Consider the following 19,833-nt stretch of genomic DNA (forward strand, 5'->3'; position numbering starts at 1 on the left):
CAGCTCCTCATGGTGGGTTGACATTGCAATGGCTTGCTGTTGTGGTTTAAGAAGTGCCTTCATTTATAATGCACATATGAGAAATTATTCACACACACATCAACTGTTAGAATCTTAGACATTAGCATGCTGAAATCTACATTTCAGCGCAACAAATCACAATCACGTGCAAAGGTTTGGTCCAATGGGTAGGAACACTTCACTATACCAATAAAAATCTTGGGGCAGGACTCTTAACACCACAACCACTGTAACATAATTCAAATCACAGCATCCTGTAACACACTTGTTTTATTGTTCAGTTGCTGCAATTTTTTTCCACTTCATTAAACTTGATAACTTGATTGTTTTGCATTTATTTTCTTTGTAGAGGATAAGTTATAGAAAATAAACAAAACATTTCATTTAACCAGAGTTATCCAAACTTCTACATCAATTGTAATTCAATGACAGTGGACCATAAAAGAGGATCGGGGAGTAGGGCTCAGCGGGGCGGGCACATTGTAAATCCTTGAGATTTATGAGCAACTTTATTGTGAGTGTTGAACATTACACAGCACATTATTCAGTGAAAAGTCATCAGAGAAAAGACATTCATTCAGGTGGACAGTAAGCAAGCTGTAAAGTGTGCCTGGGCTGGGAATGTAGTACATAACGTGTTCATGAATAGGTTATTAACTAGATCATAAACACCTAAAAAAACACCACATAAATAAAAGCAGCAACAATGACCTATAGGTAGTCAAAGACTTTACTAGTTATATAATGTACTTTGTATTCTCCATCTGTTCTCTTCATTATTCTGGTCATCATCACCATCTGATACAACAGCTCACTCTGGCCCCTTTTATGTGTCTGTTATTCCTGTTTGCACATAATGATTAGGCTTAGAAACACCTTATTAGTGGATAAAATGAATGTATTATTGGTTGTTAAATACAAGAATTAATCAAATAATTGCCTTTCAAAAGTCCTTTATAAAGGCTGTATTTTTTAGTTTTTTACTTTTCAGTACTTCAGGAAGTACTAAAAAGGCATCACATAATTTGATGTTTGACCATCTGTTGTAAATCTGTACAGGTGTCAGAGGAGTGTGCAGTAATGCATGGCCAGTGAAAGTGAAGAGTGAAGTGAAGTGAAGTGTTTATGTGGCCCCTCCCTCCCTCCCTCCTTGTCTCCCTCCCCTCTCTCTCCCTCTCTCTCTCTCTCTCTCTCTCTCTCTCTCTCTCTCTCTATTTAGTTCTGCATGAAAGGAGCTCCTCAAGCACTCGCAAATGAATCAGCTCTGCTCACAATGGCATGCTAAAGGACTGTTTAATTGCTGCTGTTTAACAGGAGGAAATCCCTCTGTCCCTAGGGCTTAGCTCTTTATCCTCAGCCCACTCCTAAACACCACAGGCTTCTGCTGGTGTGCTGGTGTGTGTGTGTGTGTGTGTGTGTGTGTGTGTGTGTGTGTGTGTGTGTTTCTGTGCACAGAAATGTCCAGACTGTACAGAAGAAAAAAAGTTTAGTATGGAAGATTATTATGGCATAAGCATGTAGTTAGCTAACAATGCTCTCAAATTAAAATCATGCACAGTTTATTTACAAAAATAGTTTTCCAAACTTCAGTCGAGTTTCACGGGTCCCAAATCCTTTTTTAAGAATTGTATATTTAAGGTAAATTATATAGCGCCATTGTGAAAAGTAAAACATGAATCTTTTACATTTTCCAGATCATTTGAACACATGATACACTCTACACAGTGTGAAATTTTTATGGTAAATTGGTCAAAAGACATTCTCCAACATGCAATAAAATTTCTTTATTTTTGTCTATATTTAGTTCTCTATATCATCTGAACACAGCAGCTGTCATTCACATTGTGGGAAAATGTCATGATGAACGGACCAATAAAAATTCACCAAAATATTTTGGAATAAAATCTTTTTACGCTGACTTCCACTGAAACATAAGACATTATTTTCCTATTATACAGTTATTATTTTGAAGATATATGTTTTTTCTTTGGAGAGACATGATATATACAAACCATTTTGCCAGAAATGATGAGACATCTCCTAATATCAAAATGTCATTCCTCACAATTTAATGAAAGAAATTTGTGTATTTGAGAGAGAGAGAGAGAGAGAAAGAGAAATATTACCCTGGCTTTTTTAGCAGGTGCTTTTACAGGCCTGTCTGGCTCCTTAAAGTGAAGTGCTAAGAGCAAAATCCTCGATTAGTCAAAACCCATATAAATGGCCTACTTAACAAGTTGAGTGGCTCTGATTAAGTCACAGCTTGTAAAGTCATTGGCCTTTTTACACCAAGTTAATGGAGATACTGACAGCTTGACTCTTGCCTCCTCATGAAGTGCACAGATTAGAAGGACTTCCTTTTATTACACCTTACTGGTGTGAAGACAAATAAATACAATCGACACAGAAATAATGCTCTTCCCAACTACATTCATTCATTCATTCATTATCTGTAACTGCTTATCCAATTCAGGGTCACGGTGGGTCCAGAGCCTAACTCGAATCATTGAGTGCAAGGCGGGAATACACCCTGGAGGGGGCGCCAGTCCTTCACAGGGCAACACAGACTCACACACACATTCTCTAACACACTCACACCTACGGACACTTTTGAGTCGCCAATCCACCTACCAATGTGTGTTTTTGGACTGTGGGAGGAAACCGGAGCACCTGGAGGAAACCCACACAGGGAGAACACACCAACTCCAGGTCCCTGGAGCTATGTGACTGCGCCACCATGCCGCCTGTATGGTTGCAAGTGGTGCAAAAATATGTAAATGTGCATTGCGGACCACACTAGTTCAATATATGCATTTTCTTTATAAATCTTACTGAATGCTGTTGCATTCTATGGCAAGCTGAAGGGTCAGCATCTCATAATCCTGAACTGTACAAGCAGAGAACAGCAGCAAACATACCGGATAGCGAGGCTACTGCGCAGGGTTAGTCCCTGCAGCTCAATCAATGTGTTCTTACAGGTTTCATTCATCCATGTCTCACTAAATACAAAGACAGTAATCCCTGAGATGTTCTCAAATATCTGATTAATCCAGGTCATTATCCAGTGAATCACTAGCCAGCATGACTGATAGAACTGCCAGCTTGTTTGAGCAGGCTACTATCTGATGCTGCGTTCTCATAAGTCAGTTGTCGAGAGGGCAATGACATCTCACCCAAGTTGACCACGTTCCAGTTAAATATATGTGCCACTTTTTTCTGACCCAGGGTAGAACTCTTAGCGATACCAGCTGATAACAGCACATTATGCAATATTTTAGCCACAGAAACACATGGACAGTACTGTTTCTGCTAATTACTGAGACACAGCTGAGACTCGATGTGCGGTGTCACTATCTTGGATTTAACTCTTTTTGCACTGACTTCCATTGAAAGTTAAGAAGGTTTTTACCTTCTCCTGTAGATTCCTATCTTTGAGATACATGTATTTGTTTGGACAGCAATGATATGTAAAGTATAAAAAATATAAACATATCCTGACTCAATCAAAAGTGATTATCCAAAGTATTATATAAAGCACATGCCATCCCAGACCACAGTTTGTACACTGTGTTTTTGTAAATATCAATTTTACAAAAGTAACATGACTCAGTGTTTGTGCACAAATAAGTCAAGAACAGTGGTGAGAGGCAAACAGATTCACCGCAGCAGTTGAGTCCATTGTTCTATGCTTGCACAACTCTCTGTTCATGCATACTTCTACAATCAGAAAGGAATGTCAAATTATTTTGTTATGCAGCCCTCGGCAAAGCACTCCAGACATACCATAATCAAATCAAAACAAGCAACAAGTCAGAGAGCTCTTTTCTCTTTGGTTAACTCACCACACTTCAACCACCCTAATACACACACATACATACACTGAGATGTTTGATAACAACAACTGTGATTACAAGCAGAGAAGACATGAAGAGTCTGACCGTCTGAAACAACAGATTGCAAAGGCAATAAGAGCACTGTGTCATTAGCTAGCAGCAGCATGTTGTCATGATGTAATCTTTAGCGTCCAAGTTGATTCAGTAAAAAGAATATATCCAACACAGTGATATGAGGTAAATCAGCCTATAAGCTTTATATTTTTCTCAAAAGCACAGACAACAAAGAAAATAGCCATGCCCAGTACTGTGCAAAAGACAGAGTCCACCCTTCATTTTGACATTTTCATTCAAGATGGCTTATGGCCAAAATAAAGTACACGTTAGTCATCTGGAATCAACAACGGAAGACCAAAACATACAAAACAGTAAATTAAACAGAAAACTAAACAAACAAATATCTTATTTTTTCCTGTATTTAGTCTGTCCTCTCCGAGTTCTAGATGATCAGTGAGAAATGTTTAATGCAGCTTAGGAGTGTTTAGGCAGATTCTGGTGTGAACATTAGTCCTTCTTTGAAGGGAAACATAATTTCAGTAATTCCTTTGAGAAAAGCTGACATCTCGGAGACAACTGTAACTTGGAAGAATGTGAAACTTAAAGGCTAAGCACCAGCTATATGAAACTGTCAAACAAATAAATACGGTGGAATTTGAATTCCTAACTTGTGTTTATTGATAGTCATGTTATTTCTTACTAATTCAAGGAATAAGGTTTAAAATACCGTTGGTCCGCCCCCCCCCCCCCCCCCCCCCCAACGGTGTTCGGAAACTCTAATAGGCGTCTTGCCTGTGACGTAGATGGCACCTAATTTAATGCTAAATGACGAAAAGGTGTGTTGTTTTGGCGTCAATAATTCAATGTACAGTGGGACATCTGTGCACAAATGGCCCAAAGATCCCAAAATATCCAGAAAATGAACTAAATTTGTCAACTTTAAACGGGCATTTGGAAAGGACCATCCGCTCACTCCGTTATCTGTAGCTCATTTCACTGGCGCGTTTCCAACAATATTGGCATGTAAGGAAACCAACGAAAGGTGTTCAAGAGCCTCTGTAACATGGAGGTAAACAGAGTAATTACACTTACTTCACCTGTTTTAGTTGGTGTTAGTTAACGTTAGCTTGACTCGCTAAACTCGGTCGCTCAGATTATACTCGGCTACGTGGTTGCATTACGGAGGTTTATAGTGTCGGAGGAATTCGAGTTCGACTTCGATCACATTTACAAGAATAACGGTACCTCTAAATTTGAGTTTAGCTTATTGCTAGGCTATTGTCATGAATAATGTTGGTTATTTAGCTAGATACTGTCATAACAGTCAGTCATAACGGTGTTTTACCGCAGCGTCGTTCAGCTGTTCATTTTAATTCATGCTTATATATGTCAGTAACTAAAATAATATGAAATATTCATGGAGGTCCATTAAGTGGTGCTTAGCCTTTAACGTAGCAGTAAGATGCAGAATCAGAGTAGACAAATTAAATATGGCTAAATGTGTTACATTTTGTGTTGAATGTTTTTGCATATGTTTCTCGTCAGTACTTTTCCTGCTTTTGCTCTCACAAAACAAAATGTACTTAATTATATCAAGTACCTTATAATTAATTGTCATTTTAAGTGGTAATAAATTAAACAAACACACTCTAAATTTTGCCCAGTGGAGTACTAATCCTCAACAGACTTTTTTGACAATTAAACCATCCCTGTAAACATTTTCCAAAGAAAGAACCCTATTAGAATTAATATTCATTAACCCCAGGTGACCCCCACCATCCTCACCATATCTCTGGAAAGTTATGTTCCTGCATTGCATTCCCAGAAGAGCCCCCACTACTGTAAGTAATAGTGTTACAGATCCTGCCCTGAACTGTAACTGGCTCTCTCTGGTGTCCAGGGGGACATAGTTTCCATTCCCACTTACTCCCTATCAATCCACTTTTATAAGCTCTCAAAAAAGGGAGAACTATGCCTAACATCTCCTTTCTTCCCATCCGGTCACCAAGAGAGTACTTTGTTTCAGCCGCAAAGCAGAAAAAGTACCGGCTGCTTGGCTTTGAATGAATGCCACAGAGCACCACAGGGACCTGTGAAACACGCACTGCTAGTGAACACCAAAATACAAGGTAGAGCCCAACACACCACATAGCCAATGATTTATTCACCTCCAAGCTCCAGACCAGACATCACTCTCATACCTAAAAATGCACTCATACTGGATCCCTCAAAGCTGGTAGTTGCAATAAAGTCATTCCATGCTCAAATGTAGCAAATGATACAAAAATCATTCAAATTAACTTATAGCACATATATATAACACACTGGATTTCTAGAAGTAGGTCTGAGGCCATTGATAGTTTGCATGAAAAAGCGAGCACTAATTTGGGATCAGCCATGGCTGCTGTGGAGTGCACTTGGGACTGAAATTGATGACATTCGATGTAAATGATTATGGTCAGATATCTGCTAAATTATTTCTGATGAATTCACTGTTCTATGGAAGTACAGTATGTTTAGATGAAGCTGGACATGCTACAAAATTTGTATTTCATTTATTTTACTCTATTGCGCTTAGGAAAAGAGTCATACTACTTGTAATGCATACCCATTTGGGCATACTTACAATCTGTACCATCTTAAAAATGTTTACACATCACCATCAGCATTGCCGGATATATACTCAAAGAATATCAAGGCAGGGAATAGCAGGTTCAGTTCACATTTCTTATACTGTATCTCTAGCATATAGCACAAAACAGCAAGACTTACTTGTGGGGTGATGTTCGATTAAAGCATGTCTTGGTAACATCAGTGACGTTGGGGTTGCAGCAGTCACCACTGTCGTAGTAGTAACTATCTAAGTTACATTCAGGGTCGCAAACTCCGTTTCCCTGTTTGTGTTTGGGACAGATTGCGGTCTGCCTCTTGCAGTATCCAGCATCAAAACCAGTGAATGTGTGGTTGCATTCTGGATCACATTCCTCATCACCCACTTTGCTGATGTCGCAGTTAGCCAGCACTAGGCGGTTGCGCAGGGAGGAGTTGTAGATGTTGTGGACAGTTCTTTCCCAGGTGATATTGTAGGCACGGAATGCTTCATTCAGGTGCTGGTGCTGGAGGTTGAGCTGGTGTTCAGTGACCGTAGGCCACCGTCCATGATCATCATACACATTCACTAGTCGGTACCTCACTGTCTTGGGCTTGCGAAAGCTCCAGAAGCGTATGTAGTTGGTCACCACCTCTACATTGTCGCAGATTGTCTGACCACAAAGCGGTGGAAGCAGTGCTGTGTGGGTGGAGCCCCCTAGGTCGTTTGTCCATGTCCTGTCTGAGACCACCACCTGCGGAAAGGTTCCATCTTTCACTGTCAACCACTTCTGAGAGGCATTCTTGAAGTCCTCATGAATAACCAGTTGGGAGAGGTCAGCTGGATGTTCACGGGCATGCCCTTGCATGTACTGGATGATCTCACGCTGGGTCAGGGCTCTCCTCCACAGGCTCAGGTGCTCCATGGTTCCTCGATAGTTGTGGTTTAGGGCATTGCCACCTATCATTAGCACCTTGCACTTTTTAGTCAGGGGGCTGAAGATTTCACCGGATTGATCTCGGCTTACAGCCACTTGAGCCCCATTCACATACAACTTCATGTGGAGGCCGTTGTAAGTTATGGCCAGATGGTGCCATTGGTTGGGTGAGTAGGGTGCATTGGCGGTGATTGTGGTGACCTTGTGTGCTCGGTCAGTTTTGAGGGAGAAGTAGAAGCGGGGGTCTCTGTTGCCTTGATCGCTCACTGGTTTGATGCCTAGTAACCAGCCTCTGTCACAGGATGCGTAAAAACATTTGTCATAGAGCCCTAAAAAGAAGAAGAAAAAGTAATTTGTGATCACTGAGATTAATTTAACACAAATATTCAGAAACACCCTTACAAATAAAGCTTTTGTCTTTGATGTATAGCTTTAGGAAATTTTAAAACCCTGTCCAAGGAAAATCAAGTTGTTACCCTTATTAACATGTCTATGTGGTGGTGTTTATATGCTAGTAAACATATCATGAGTGAAACAAGCAGTCAATGCTATGGCACAGCATTTCCACTTTGAAACTGCAATTAATTCAGACAGCCATGGTTGGGAGGGTGAGCTGCAGAAGAATGCTGGAGTAAATGGAGATAGAAGCAGAGAATATTTGTATATTCATAAATAAAAATTAAATATTTATTTTTTCTTGGAAATAACTTCTAGGCATTTTTGTAATGTCTATACCAAACATAGTGTAGATAGAAACATTCATAATTTAAATGCATTTTATTTTTTCCAAAATTCTTTTCCGCCTCAAGCCAGCAAACTAGTTAAACAGCTCATTTTCATATTAGACATTTTAAGTTCCACCTTAAAAGGGAAGATTTTACAAGGTTAATCAGAGGTCGGACTGGTATTCGAATTTTTCCACTGAGGAGACGTAAACTTCTTATTCAAATGTGCAGCTTAATCTCCATCCATTATCTGTAACCGCTTATCCAATTTAGGGTCGCGGGGGGTCCAGAGCCTACCTGGAATCATCGGAATCATCATACACCCTGGAGGGGTCGCCAGTCCTTCACAGGGCAACACAGACACACACACATTCACTCACACACTCACACCTACGGACACTTTCGAGTCGCCAATCCACCTGCAACGTGTGTTTTTGGACTGTGGGAGGAAACCGGAGCACCCGGAGGAAACCCACGCGGACACGGGGAGAACACACCAACTCCTCACAGACAGTCACCCGGAGCGGGAATCGAACCCACAACCTCCAGGCCCCTGGAGCTGTGTGACTGCGACACTACCTGCTGCGCCACCGTGCCGCTGCAGCTTAATCTTCAATAGGAAAACCGTTGTGGCTGTTTTTTTACACGTGAGCTGATCCAGCGTCTGTATAGTTTAAGGTTGAAAAGAACGTTTGAAATAAGATTCTATACTTAGCTTTTGGCTTTTGTTAGCTGCACTCTATTTCAACTAAAATCTTTGTTAGCCTCTAAGCTACAAACTCAGACACAGGTTATAACCGAGAAAGCTCCTTATTTAACGTTCGGTCGTAAATTTCACGCACTAGCTCACTACATGAGTTGAAAGTGGAGTCAAAATGCATTGCGAGGTTATTTGTTACTAAACAACATAATACTAATACACTATTAACGGGTTGAAGAACTACTTCGCTCACAACAGTGTTACATGTAACACGGTCTGGCATCTTACTGGAAATTTCCGTTCCACCTTAATTGTTCTAGCAGTTACAGTCAAGCGCCTGTTGGACAATGTATTAGGAAATCTCACACATCATCGCAAATTTAATCAAGAATTATCTTTTTTTTTTTTACCTAAATAAGACAGTATATACAAAAGGTGGTGTTCGAAAAATGTGAACAAATGCGCTCCGTTCACACTATGTAATCTGCAATCAGATTTTAAAACACTTGATTATGTTTGGTTTAATCTCAAAGGGGACAAAGTGGTTGGTTGTACCTTTCACCTTAAAGAATAATATAGAAAAGTAATGAAGTGCTCTTACTACAGTATTGATCAATAATGGCACAAACTTTGGCTTAGTTCAGTGTTTAAAGATTCACTTGCTCATGATCATAATTTCTAATTATGATGTAATTGTACAAGAGCAAAGTTAAACTGCAGTTGTGTTGAGCTGAGCAGAGAGAGGAACTCTGTGCAGTTCCCATGATCAGGCCTTTTAAAACAGCCCAGTCCAAGACTAGAGTGAGGCATCTGCTAGCAATCAGGCCCCGACAGTGTGGTCTTGTATCAACAGAGCAAAGGTTACATGAACTTTCAGTCTATTTTCTTGAAATGTGCCTCAGCAGTGGGTTTGTCTGAAATAAAAAATGGTCCTTTTTCGGCATGGGCCTTATTATGATAAGAGCCCTGAAACCCTCTTTTCCTGTTTCAGTTGGAAAGTGTACTTTGGACGGTAATGTATTCTTATATCTAATGGGAATGTATCTTTCACAGTCTAACTGAGAAAAGTGAAAGTAAATAAGAGCAGTCTGTGGTGGTTTGTGACTCTGTGAAGGCTCCGTCCCTCTGTGGGAGTTATGTTTGCTACAGAATTCTATAAACTGCTGGATGATTACCATCTGAAAGACATTAAATGTTTGTATTAGACTAAACTGCAAACTGCAGATGTAAAGGTAATTATATGTATCAGTTATTATACTGGAAAATCAAAAAGTTCATCATGACTGATCTTTTTAAATGTTTAAATTACTTCCTAGAATGAGTAATCAACAGGGAAATGAATTAGCCTCTTAATGGCTAGTATAGTCATTATTGTCAGGGGAAAGGACCCAGCTGCACTTTGTATTTTTCAATACATCTTATAAGTGGCCACAACAAACACAGACTCAAGGGGCTATAGTTTTTCTAAAAATCATTGATGCTGTTTTACTTTAGCTTAATTAATATGTATGTATGTTTTAGACCACAGATCCAGCTGAAATAATCCTACATTTAAATAACTGTAACACAGTTTGGAACACAGCACTTGGTTTGTATTAACCATGTGAAGTAGCCCTGTAATGTTTTTTGCATTTCAAAGAACTGTGCCACAGTCAATAATCACCCATTTTCTATTTTAATTTTCATTTTAAACAGTTAGGGAAATACAAGATTTTGTTCTGACTGCTGTTATATATTTGGGTGCCGTAAATGGTAAATTCTGTAAATAATACTCTACAAAATTATGACTATTTTTTGAGTACAGACATTGCAGGTTAAACCCCTTTTTCCTACAAAGCCACACACACACTCACCATTTTTTTTCCCAGCTTCCCTAGTAACACTTTAGTGCTTATTTAGCCTACATGATTTTCACCAATTACCTTCAGCAAACACATTTCTCCCAGCTGTGTGAGGAGAGAGGATTCCTCACACTGGGAGAAAAGTAGGCTGTGTGTACACAGCAGTAGACTGCAAGTCCCAAATCCCCCCTCCCTATCTCTGATTCTCAGACCCCCGCACAGTTGAGCTTAGTGGGCCGTGTTATTAGGGCACTTTGCCTTGTCAGGGTGCAATGGATTGATTTAAAGCCGATGTGTTCTAGTGTAGGACTGTGGTAAATACCTGTCTGTACCTCTGTCAGATCACTTCACTGGAACTGAAACTTCAAAAAGATTGCTAAATATATTTATTGAATGTGTTTTAGCCTCCAGTATTTTCAAGAATATTGCTTTCACTCTTCCAAAGAAACTTGCAGGCGTATTTTCCACATTCCAAAGTTCACTCTTAAAGGTTGGTTGCATTATCTGTTTCTCACGATCCAAGAAATTGCAAACACAGTCCATTCAGATGGTAATCCATTGATCTGAGGAGCACCAGCAGAAACATTTGCAAATATTTTGCTTTTTTCTACTTCTTTTTTTTCTATTTACACAGAAAAACCTTTTCTTTCAAATCTGAGGTGAAGAAGTGCTTGATTTATTCCTGTCTTTCAAAGAGGAAATAATGTGGTGATAGTTTTAGTGGTGTACCAAGTCTAACACAGTTGTTAGCCCCACTTTCTCTGTATCTGCCCAGCTACCCATTGATTAAAAACTCATCACAGGCTTTCACAGTAAACTGGGGCCGTGACCACAGTGTCCTCCACTTCGGCATCTGCCTTGCACCTGAATTTGCCTGTTTGAGACTATGTTTGGAACACAACAATTTCAAAGCGGAATTGCTCAACCACGGGTGTTAACTGCTTATTTCACTCATGATATATTTTCTAGCATGTAAACAACAGCATAAGGACAGTATCACAAGTCATCAGAGGGGTCCCGGAACATTTCAAAACTTTGTTTTTCATCTCCTGGAAAGTAATAACTTAGTTGTTTTGACAAGGACATCAATGGGAGGGGGATCTCTACACTGTGTTCAGCATTGTACCTATATACCTGTCCTATATTAATGATCACTGTGTACATGCAGCACAAACATCTGTCTTTTGTCACTAGAAACATAAATATGCTTATCCCCTTATAGAAAAATAAGATTTAACTACCCCTAAATAAACAGTTGAAACAGCTTTCAGGAATAAAACGACTTTGCCACTGCAAATCCAAGCTGCATCAGGGAGAGGTTTACTTGAATGGTTTGAATCCACAGGAACGCAGCTCACTTTAATGAGGTTTGTTTTCCTTTTTTTTCATTCTGACCACTAGCATTTCCCAGAGATCACTGGCATTAAAAGACAAGCCCCAGCTTTGGGGCAGACGTAGGCACACTATTGCCTGCGGCTCGCTCACACACACTCCTCTACTGCCCGCAGAGGCTCTGCCAGCATCTATAAAAATAAATTGTGCCATAAAATTGAGGAAATTACAATCTGTGAAATCCTGGAATGAGACCACTAAGTGGCAAATAACAAACAGGTAACAAATCTGCCAGAACTAAGCATGAGATGTAAAACAGGGTCAGTGGAGAGAGTTAAAAAGGGAAATGGACAGTGCTACAGATCCAGCACTAAAGGGGTAAAGTTAATATTGTAGCTTAAAAGGTCAATTTACAAATGTGTATGAGACGGTGTATAAATATAGTATATATGAAAGCTAGTGTCCTCTGGGATAGTTGTGTGGCATATAAAAGAAAACAAAGATAAAAACACCTACAAACTGGTTCACACCTTTGAGTGGACATTTCACACCAGCATATATTTACGGAAATAATGTTTAATATAACAACAATAAAAAGCCCAGATTTCACTTGGTGTGAGATATAATACAACTAAATATGACAAGTCATATGTTCAGTTATCTACCCGTGTTCACACATCCATCTGAATTGTATTCCATCTCAGCACCATGGACAGAGCACAACAGCATTAGCTTTTGCCAAATGAGAGACACTAGAACCAAAGTTGTTCAAATATATCACATGTACATGGCCTTTTGTGTTCCTCTAACATTGGTCAGTTTTCAGTATTAAGAACAATTTTACACATGACAAACATAGCAAAGATTTAACTCAGTATGCACAATTAATCAATATTATTTAGTCCTTCTGATTAGAACATGAAAGCTTTAAATAAATTAAACTAGTTGTTCTTCAATGGATCATAAATAAAGGCAATGGTTATCTATAGAAACATTAATTAATGCATTGGCTATTTGCCTTGTTTACCCATTCTACTCCATGAACTTATTGTTTAAGACTCTGTTGTGATTATTCTGTATGGTATCAGAAAGGGTTCTGCAGGTCTGGTGCACTCTAGAACTCTTTTAACTGTTTAGTGTTCTCCAAAACTGATCCTAGCATAAGCCCAATAATTCCTGGTAGGTTCCCAAAACTGGAAAGCTAGAACAATATTCATTTTGTCCAAATTAAATTTCCATTTATTTGGATGACGTTATTTTGAGCAATACCACAGAAAGACCACTTTGGCTTCTCTAAAATACATTTCAGTGGATGATTCTTCTAAATATACTTTTGTTAATGGGGCATGAATCTCACAAACATATTAAAATCCACATGATATAAAGCCTTTTAGAACAATACATCCAATAACAGAAGCATTAAGAACCTTTATTTTTAAGAATGAATAATAACACCATTCCATTATTAAAGTTTTAAAGTACTGGTACTTTAAATCTATGTGAAATGTGATAATATAAGCTTTATTTTCCATTTTGCTTTAGATGACACACTGGAGTAGTGGATCAGAAACATATCAATGCACACCAGAGCTTCAGAATGTTTATAAATGAGCAGAGCTAGTAAACAAGTGAAACCTGGCTTTGAGGACAATTCACGCAGCATTATTTTTAAATTCTTACTTTAACCCTCTCTCTCTCTCTCTCTCTGATTTACTGCTGTGGTGGCTGTGTTTGATGGCTTTTGTGGGGAGGACTAACATCTTAAAACGAAAGCAATAACAAAACCACTTGATGAAAGGATGGACAAGGCACTAATTTTACAGCTTAACCCATCAAGATTGCCTCTTTAGAGCCATGCCTTCATAAAAAAGACTAATTTGCAAACAATATTTTTCTGTTAAGCCGTGAACTATTAGCTTACTCCACCGACACTGCAGGACAACTGCAGATCGTTACAGCTGCCTTTTAACTCAGAAGACTAAATTAACAACAGCAAGACATTTTGCCTGACTGCTTTATTGGATCTTTATGTGGTTGGGGCTGTTTTTTTAATGTGACCTGGATTTATGTAGCTTTTATTAATTGTATAAAGGAAAGGCAAAATTCTGTCCCAGAAAGCTTTCCTGAGAATGATGTAGATTTCCTCAATAGTTAAAAAATAAAAAAAACAGTACAGTATTGTCTTCTTCTAAAGAGTTTATCCTGTTTCATATATGATTTAGTGCAAAGTAACGTGTGAAACACTCTTGCAATTATAATTTTCATTCATAATGCTTTTTTATGCAGTTGTACAAATAATAGTAATATTATTTTGTGTTACATATTGTCACAGTGTGAACTAAGGTTCCAAATAGAAATGTACAGATAAAGAAATGCAACAAATTTAATTCAAACTCATTTTGGGTCATCTCTTGTGGTTGATGTGTCACAAAATTTTAACAGTGAACACAAGCTGGCAAAGATTTGTAGATTTATTATATATTACATTTAAATACTTCAAATATAAATATGTATGCATTGTGTCTATGTGACGTTTATCTAACTGAAAATCACTGACATACAGCTGTAAATTAATAATTAGTCTAATCTTAATATCATACAGACGTTTTAATCTGTCAATAGACGACCTATAAGATTCTTTTGTAAATTTTAATGAGCGTTTTAAGACATGGATAAATGTGAACGCAGAGCAGGGCGGGGATGCTGATGAAGCAGTTTATGACATTGTGCTGACATTCTTGTCAGTTTCAGTTTGTCAGCTTTTGACAGCTTTCCAATGAGCCTGATTAAAGCTGATGGTAATGACGTTTTAGAATCGATCCCAGTGATCAGAGAAGAAGCTCCAGTCCGAGTCTGATTTACTAACTAACACACACACACGCACACACACACACACACGCACGCACATACATACATACACTGTAACCTAGAGCTGCGCACACAGATTTCAGCACTCAGGAGCTGGCTATAACGCTCTCTATTGGCGGAAAAGGGGACGAAGGACGAAGAAAATAAACTCTGGACAAAATATAGTAACAAAGAAACAAGTAAAGCGCCACTCCGCCAATGGGATAAAAATCCCATTTTCCATAAGATTTTATATATACATATAGCGGATGTTCCCTATGTATGTATGGATGTACATGCTGCAGTGTGCCTCCTCTTCCCTTACAGAATTAATGCGTTTAATAAGTGGGAGCAACAAAACTAAATACACGAAAAAAAATAAAAATAAATAAAATTAAATTCAGATGCTGTACCAGATCGGTTCATTTCTTCAATTCAAACAATTATAACAGAAAAGTAACTCAAGCAAGCCATTTTAAATTAAGCTGGGACGAAAAGTCGAACCAATTTAAATTAAACCGTAATCGGGCGCTGAACCACCTTACATTATGACGTCGTGGCGAGCCGTACCACATTAAATTAAGCCGTGATAAGGAGCTGAATCTGAACTGGGACTCCGTCTGAGCTGCTCTGAGGCTGACATTACACTCAGAGCCTTTAATTGGTAGGCGGGGCCACATTAGGAGTGACGTATTTCATGGACTCTGAAAGGCAGTGTGTGTGTGTGCGGGCGGGCGCGCGCGCGCGTAACGGGGGTAGTCTTTTACATGTCTAATTTTGACAGCAGTCATTCTGTCCTCACACTCCTATCCCACCAACAACGCCTTCCTCTCCATCGTTAATGTCTTTAAACGCGCGCGACTCGATCCAAACTTCAGCGCGTGCATAAAGCACCAAGGAGCTGAAAACTTTGGACTCACGACGAGAAAAAAAAAGCGCAGCTCTGAGTCAATCACATAGGTCAGTGAGTGCACGACTGACCATTAGTGACCGGTACCGGAGGACTTTTCATTCATTAACAACAAGCGCGTGCAAGCTCAGGCTGTTTGTGGGTTGCTGTGATGTTGTGATGAATGGACGGAAGATGAAATTTGAACGGCGGCTCTGACGGGGTTCTTTCACTTGTAACAGAAGTGGAACATCTTTGGTGCTATGCAGAGCTATTTGTAAACATAGTTTTCCAGCATAGAACCACTGAACTTAAGGCAAAGCAGCGCTATGCAGAGGTTCTCCGGATGTATGGCTCTGTGTAGAATCAACGCTTTAGCAAATAACGCCTCGGTGTTTATGGGGGCACTCTTAGCAATTATGTGCTGAAAATGGGATTCTGGGTTCTGTTTTAAATAGGAACCCTCTTTGTTGCTGTTTGCAAGCGGTAAATTCATGCATTTAATATTAATGCTTCTCACTGTGCCATAGGTGTAGGAGTGAAGACCCCTAAAGACTGACATAATGGGACATGCTTCAACGGCGTCCAGTGGTCGCACGTGAATTAAGCCCATGCAACCCGCTCCTCTGTGCACTTGTGCTGATGTAACCCACTGGATTCATGCGTAACGCGGGGGACACACATTTGAGGCATGTAAACAACGCCTGCCTCTGGTACAGACTCTGGTACTCATTCCCGAATGCGCGTCTGGTTTAAATCTAACTCCCTACGTCACCTCCATTCAGCTCAATAAAGAGTGAAAGCCAGCGGCACGGACCTGCGATAACGGTGGGCGCGCGCTGTCCGCCCTCTGGTTTGGTCCACATCTCCAGAGTGAAGTTTCCTCGCGGCGGCTCGGCGCTCGGTTTCAGTCGCAGCTGGTCTCCTCTTCCGCTGAAGTAAACGGCGGTGGCGCGCGGCGCTCCGTTCTCGTGCACCATCTCCTTCAGCCCCACCGCAGCCGCCGCCGCCGCGCGGCGCTTCATCGTCGCCGTTGCCGCCGCCACGGAGCGCTTCCCCCGCGGCAGCACCGTCCCGCACGCGTCAGACACCGGCCCCGAGCGCGAGCCCGCAGCCTCCCTCCGGCGCAGCAGCAACTCGCGCTTAGACCGCAGAGTCCTCCGCGCGGCCGGACACGAGCAGAGCAGCAGCAGCAGCAGGCACGAGAGCCAAGTGCAAAACGGCAAAAGTTTCATAGTGGAGTGCAGCGCCCCTCTCCCCCGAAACCACAACAACAATGTTCAAACCCGGGAACCGTGCAGTCCCTCCTAATTCCTAATTACTAATGCAATCAACTCCAGGCTCTCTGCGCGCAAAAAGCAGCGCGTGTAGATCTCCACTTCACCACCCCTCCTCTCTCTCTCTTTCTCTCTCTTTCTCTCCCTCTCTCCCTCTCCTGTTTTAAAGCTTGTCAAGATGCGGGTTGAACACAGCGAGCAAGTCTTATTTTTAATGGAATCAAATGGAGTAGCCCCCTGTGCGCAAACGGTGCGTCTGGGTCCTCACCCCCTCCTCCTTTTCTTCGCTTCTCCTCCTCCTCCGCTGCTCTCTCTCTTTCTCTCTCTCTCTCTCTCTCTGTTTCTTTTCTCTTTTAAAGCTTGTCGAGACACGGCGGACAGCAAAGCTGTCTTGTTCATTCTCTCTCTCTCTCTCTCTCTCTCTCTCTCTCTCTCTCTCTCTCTCTCTCTTTCTCCCCCACCCCTCTCTCTGTATGTCTTTATTTTCCCTTACAATGGTAAACCACGACCACCTTTTCCTCCTTGCCCCCCTTTCTAAGACACTTTAATGCAGATTGGGGTGTAGGGAGAGGGTGACAGAAGAGAGAGAGAGAGAGAGAGAGAGAGAGAGAGAGAGAGAGAGAGAGAGAGAGAGAGAGAGAGAGAAAGAAAAGAATAGAGAGAGAGAGAAAGGAAAGAAGAAAGAGAGAAAGAAAGAGGGAGTGATATATATTAATTGACATATGTTAATTCACCCAAGCGCTCTCCACCTTCTCAATTGAACGCATCCGTGGATCCCATTAAAGTGCAGGCATGACTAATCATCAATCAGAAGCCGCCGGACACCCACTCCTCTCCTCCTCCTCAGAAGGGGTTGACTCTTACTTTAAGGGGGCGCCGAGGCTGGGGGTCTTTAGGAAGGAAGGCCGCGCAGAGAAAGAGGATTAAGGCTACGCTGAAGTTGCAACAACAAAAACAACAGCAGCAGCATTAGCAGCCAATCTTGAGGCTGATGTTTATGTTAATGAGAAGCTGCAGGGTTTAAGCTCTGCTGGAGTTCTCCTGCAGGGCTTTTCACACCTCTGAGGAGAAATAGAGCGCATAACTGTAGAGTTGATGCCCCGTGCAGAGTTAAGAGGGGAGTCCCAACTAACCTCTGACCGCAGCGCTGCTGTCTCTCCGCTGTCTGAACCAGGACAGTGGCGTTTAAATGACGAGAGGAGCGCCCTCTACTGGCCACAGGCGGGACATGTATGTTAAACTGATGGGAGTCAATACAAATAGATACTTGAAATGAATTAACTCAGAGAGACAACTTAGTGCAGACTATTATAAAAATAATAAATAATAATGATAATAAATAGATACATAAAACTATAAATTTCTCTCCAACTCACTTTGTGTCTGATCCTGGACAGTGCTGTTTACTGAAACCACACACTAGTGATGAATCACTGCCTGCGACATTGGGGCTACAGGGGCCAAGTTTTTTCATACGTACACACTTTCAGAACTGTTACTTTGGTGGTGTATTTTACGGTCATTGTGGTGGTACCATGGTCAATTTTGCTACCTGTAGTGAACATTAATATAACTGTAGATCATATTTTACTAAGACAGTGTATGTACAGTTTGGTATTTACTGGTGTATTATACATTTGGGTTTTATTGATCTGAAGTCTCGAACAGTGTTTTTAAATGCTTTCACCTTCTCCCATTCAGAGTGACCTGATATAAAATCTTTAAAGGCTAAGCACCAGCTATATGAAAGTGTCAAACAAATAAATACGGTGGAATTTGAGTTCCTAACTTGTGTTTATTGATGGTCAGAAAACATGTTATTTCTTAGTAATTCAAGGAATAAGGTTTAAAATACCGTTACCCCTCCCCTCCCGGCGGAAACTCTAATAGGCGTCTTGCATGTGACGTAGATGGCAGACAACAACTCTAGAAGTTGCACCTAATTTAATGCTAAATGACGAAAAGGTGTGTTGTTTTGGCTGCAACAATTCAATGTACAGTGGGACATCTGTGAACAAATGGCCCAAAGATCCCAAAATATCCAGAAAATTGACTAAATTTGTCAACTTTAAACGGGCACTTTGGAAAGGACCATCCGCTCACTCCGTTATCTGTAGCTCATCTCACTGGCGCTTTTCCAACAATATGGGCATGTAAGGACACCAACGAAAGGTGTTCAAGAGCCTCTGTAACATGGAGGTAAACAGGGTAAGTACACACACTTCACCTGTTTTAGTTGGTGTTAGTTAACGTTAGCTTGACTCGCTAAACTTGGTCGCTCAGATTATACTCGGCTACGTAGCTGTATTACGGAGGTTTATAGTGTCGGATGAATTCGAGTTTGACTTCGATCACATTTACAAGAATAACGGTACCTCTAAATTTGAGTTTAGCATATTGTCATGAATAATGTTGGTTATTTAGCTAGATACTGTCATAACAGTCAGTCATAACGGTGTTTTACCGCGGCGTTGTTCAGCTGTTATCCACCAGTGACGTCACAGTTGCGTTCAAGAATTTCCGTAGCGAGCTCAGGTTTTTCCGTCAATTTAATAAAATTGTCAGTTTTAAAGCAAATTAAGATTCATATTTTCATTTTAATTCATGCTTATATATGTCAGTAACTAAAATAATGTGAAATATTCATGGAGGTCCATTAAGTAGTGCTTAGCCTTTAACTGCAGAGAAACTCAATGACTTTGAATTCTTTCCAGTGGTGTATATAGGGATAAGTGTGGGTTGGTGGGGGATATGTAATTCTATGTATTTGCTCTTCAGAACAAC

General features: G+C 40.6%; 1 protein-coding gene across 1 annotated transcript in view; it reads right to left on the reverse strand.

The window, feature by feature from the left end:
* LOC136678782 (pappalysin-1-like) overlaps positions 1-17,007 on the reverse strand; it is an 82,869-nt gene extending 65,862 nt beyond the window's left edge. Inside the window, exons 1-2 of the mRNA XM_066656919.1 lie at positions 16,590-17,007; positions 6,684-7,767 (exon numbers count right to left, since the gene is read on the reverse strand). Of these exons, the coding sequence (XP_066513016.1) occupies positions 6,684-7,767; positions 16,590-17,007 (1,502 nt within the window). The remainder of the gene's footprint in view (positions 1-6,683; positions 7,768-16,589) is intronic.
* Between the last annotated feature and the right edge of the window lie 2,826 nt (positions 17,008-19,833).

Source organism: Hoplias malabaricus, chromosome Y, assembly GCF_029633855.1.
Source record: "Hoplias malabaricus isolate fHopMal1 chromosome Y, fHopMal1.hap1, whole genome shotgun sequence".
NCBI lineage: Eukaryota > Metazoa > Chordata > Actinopteri > Characiformes > Erythrinidae > Hoplias > Hoplias malabaricus.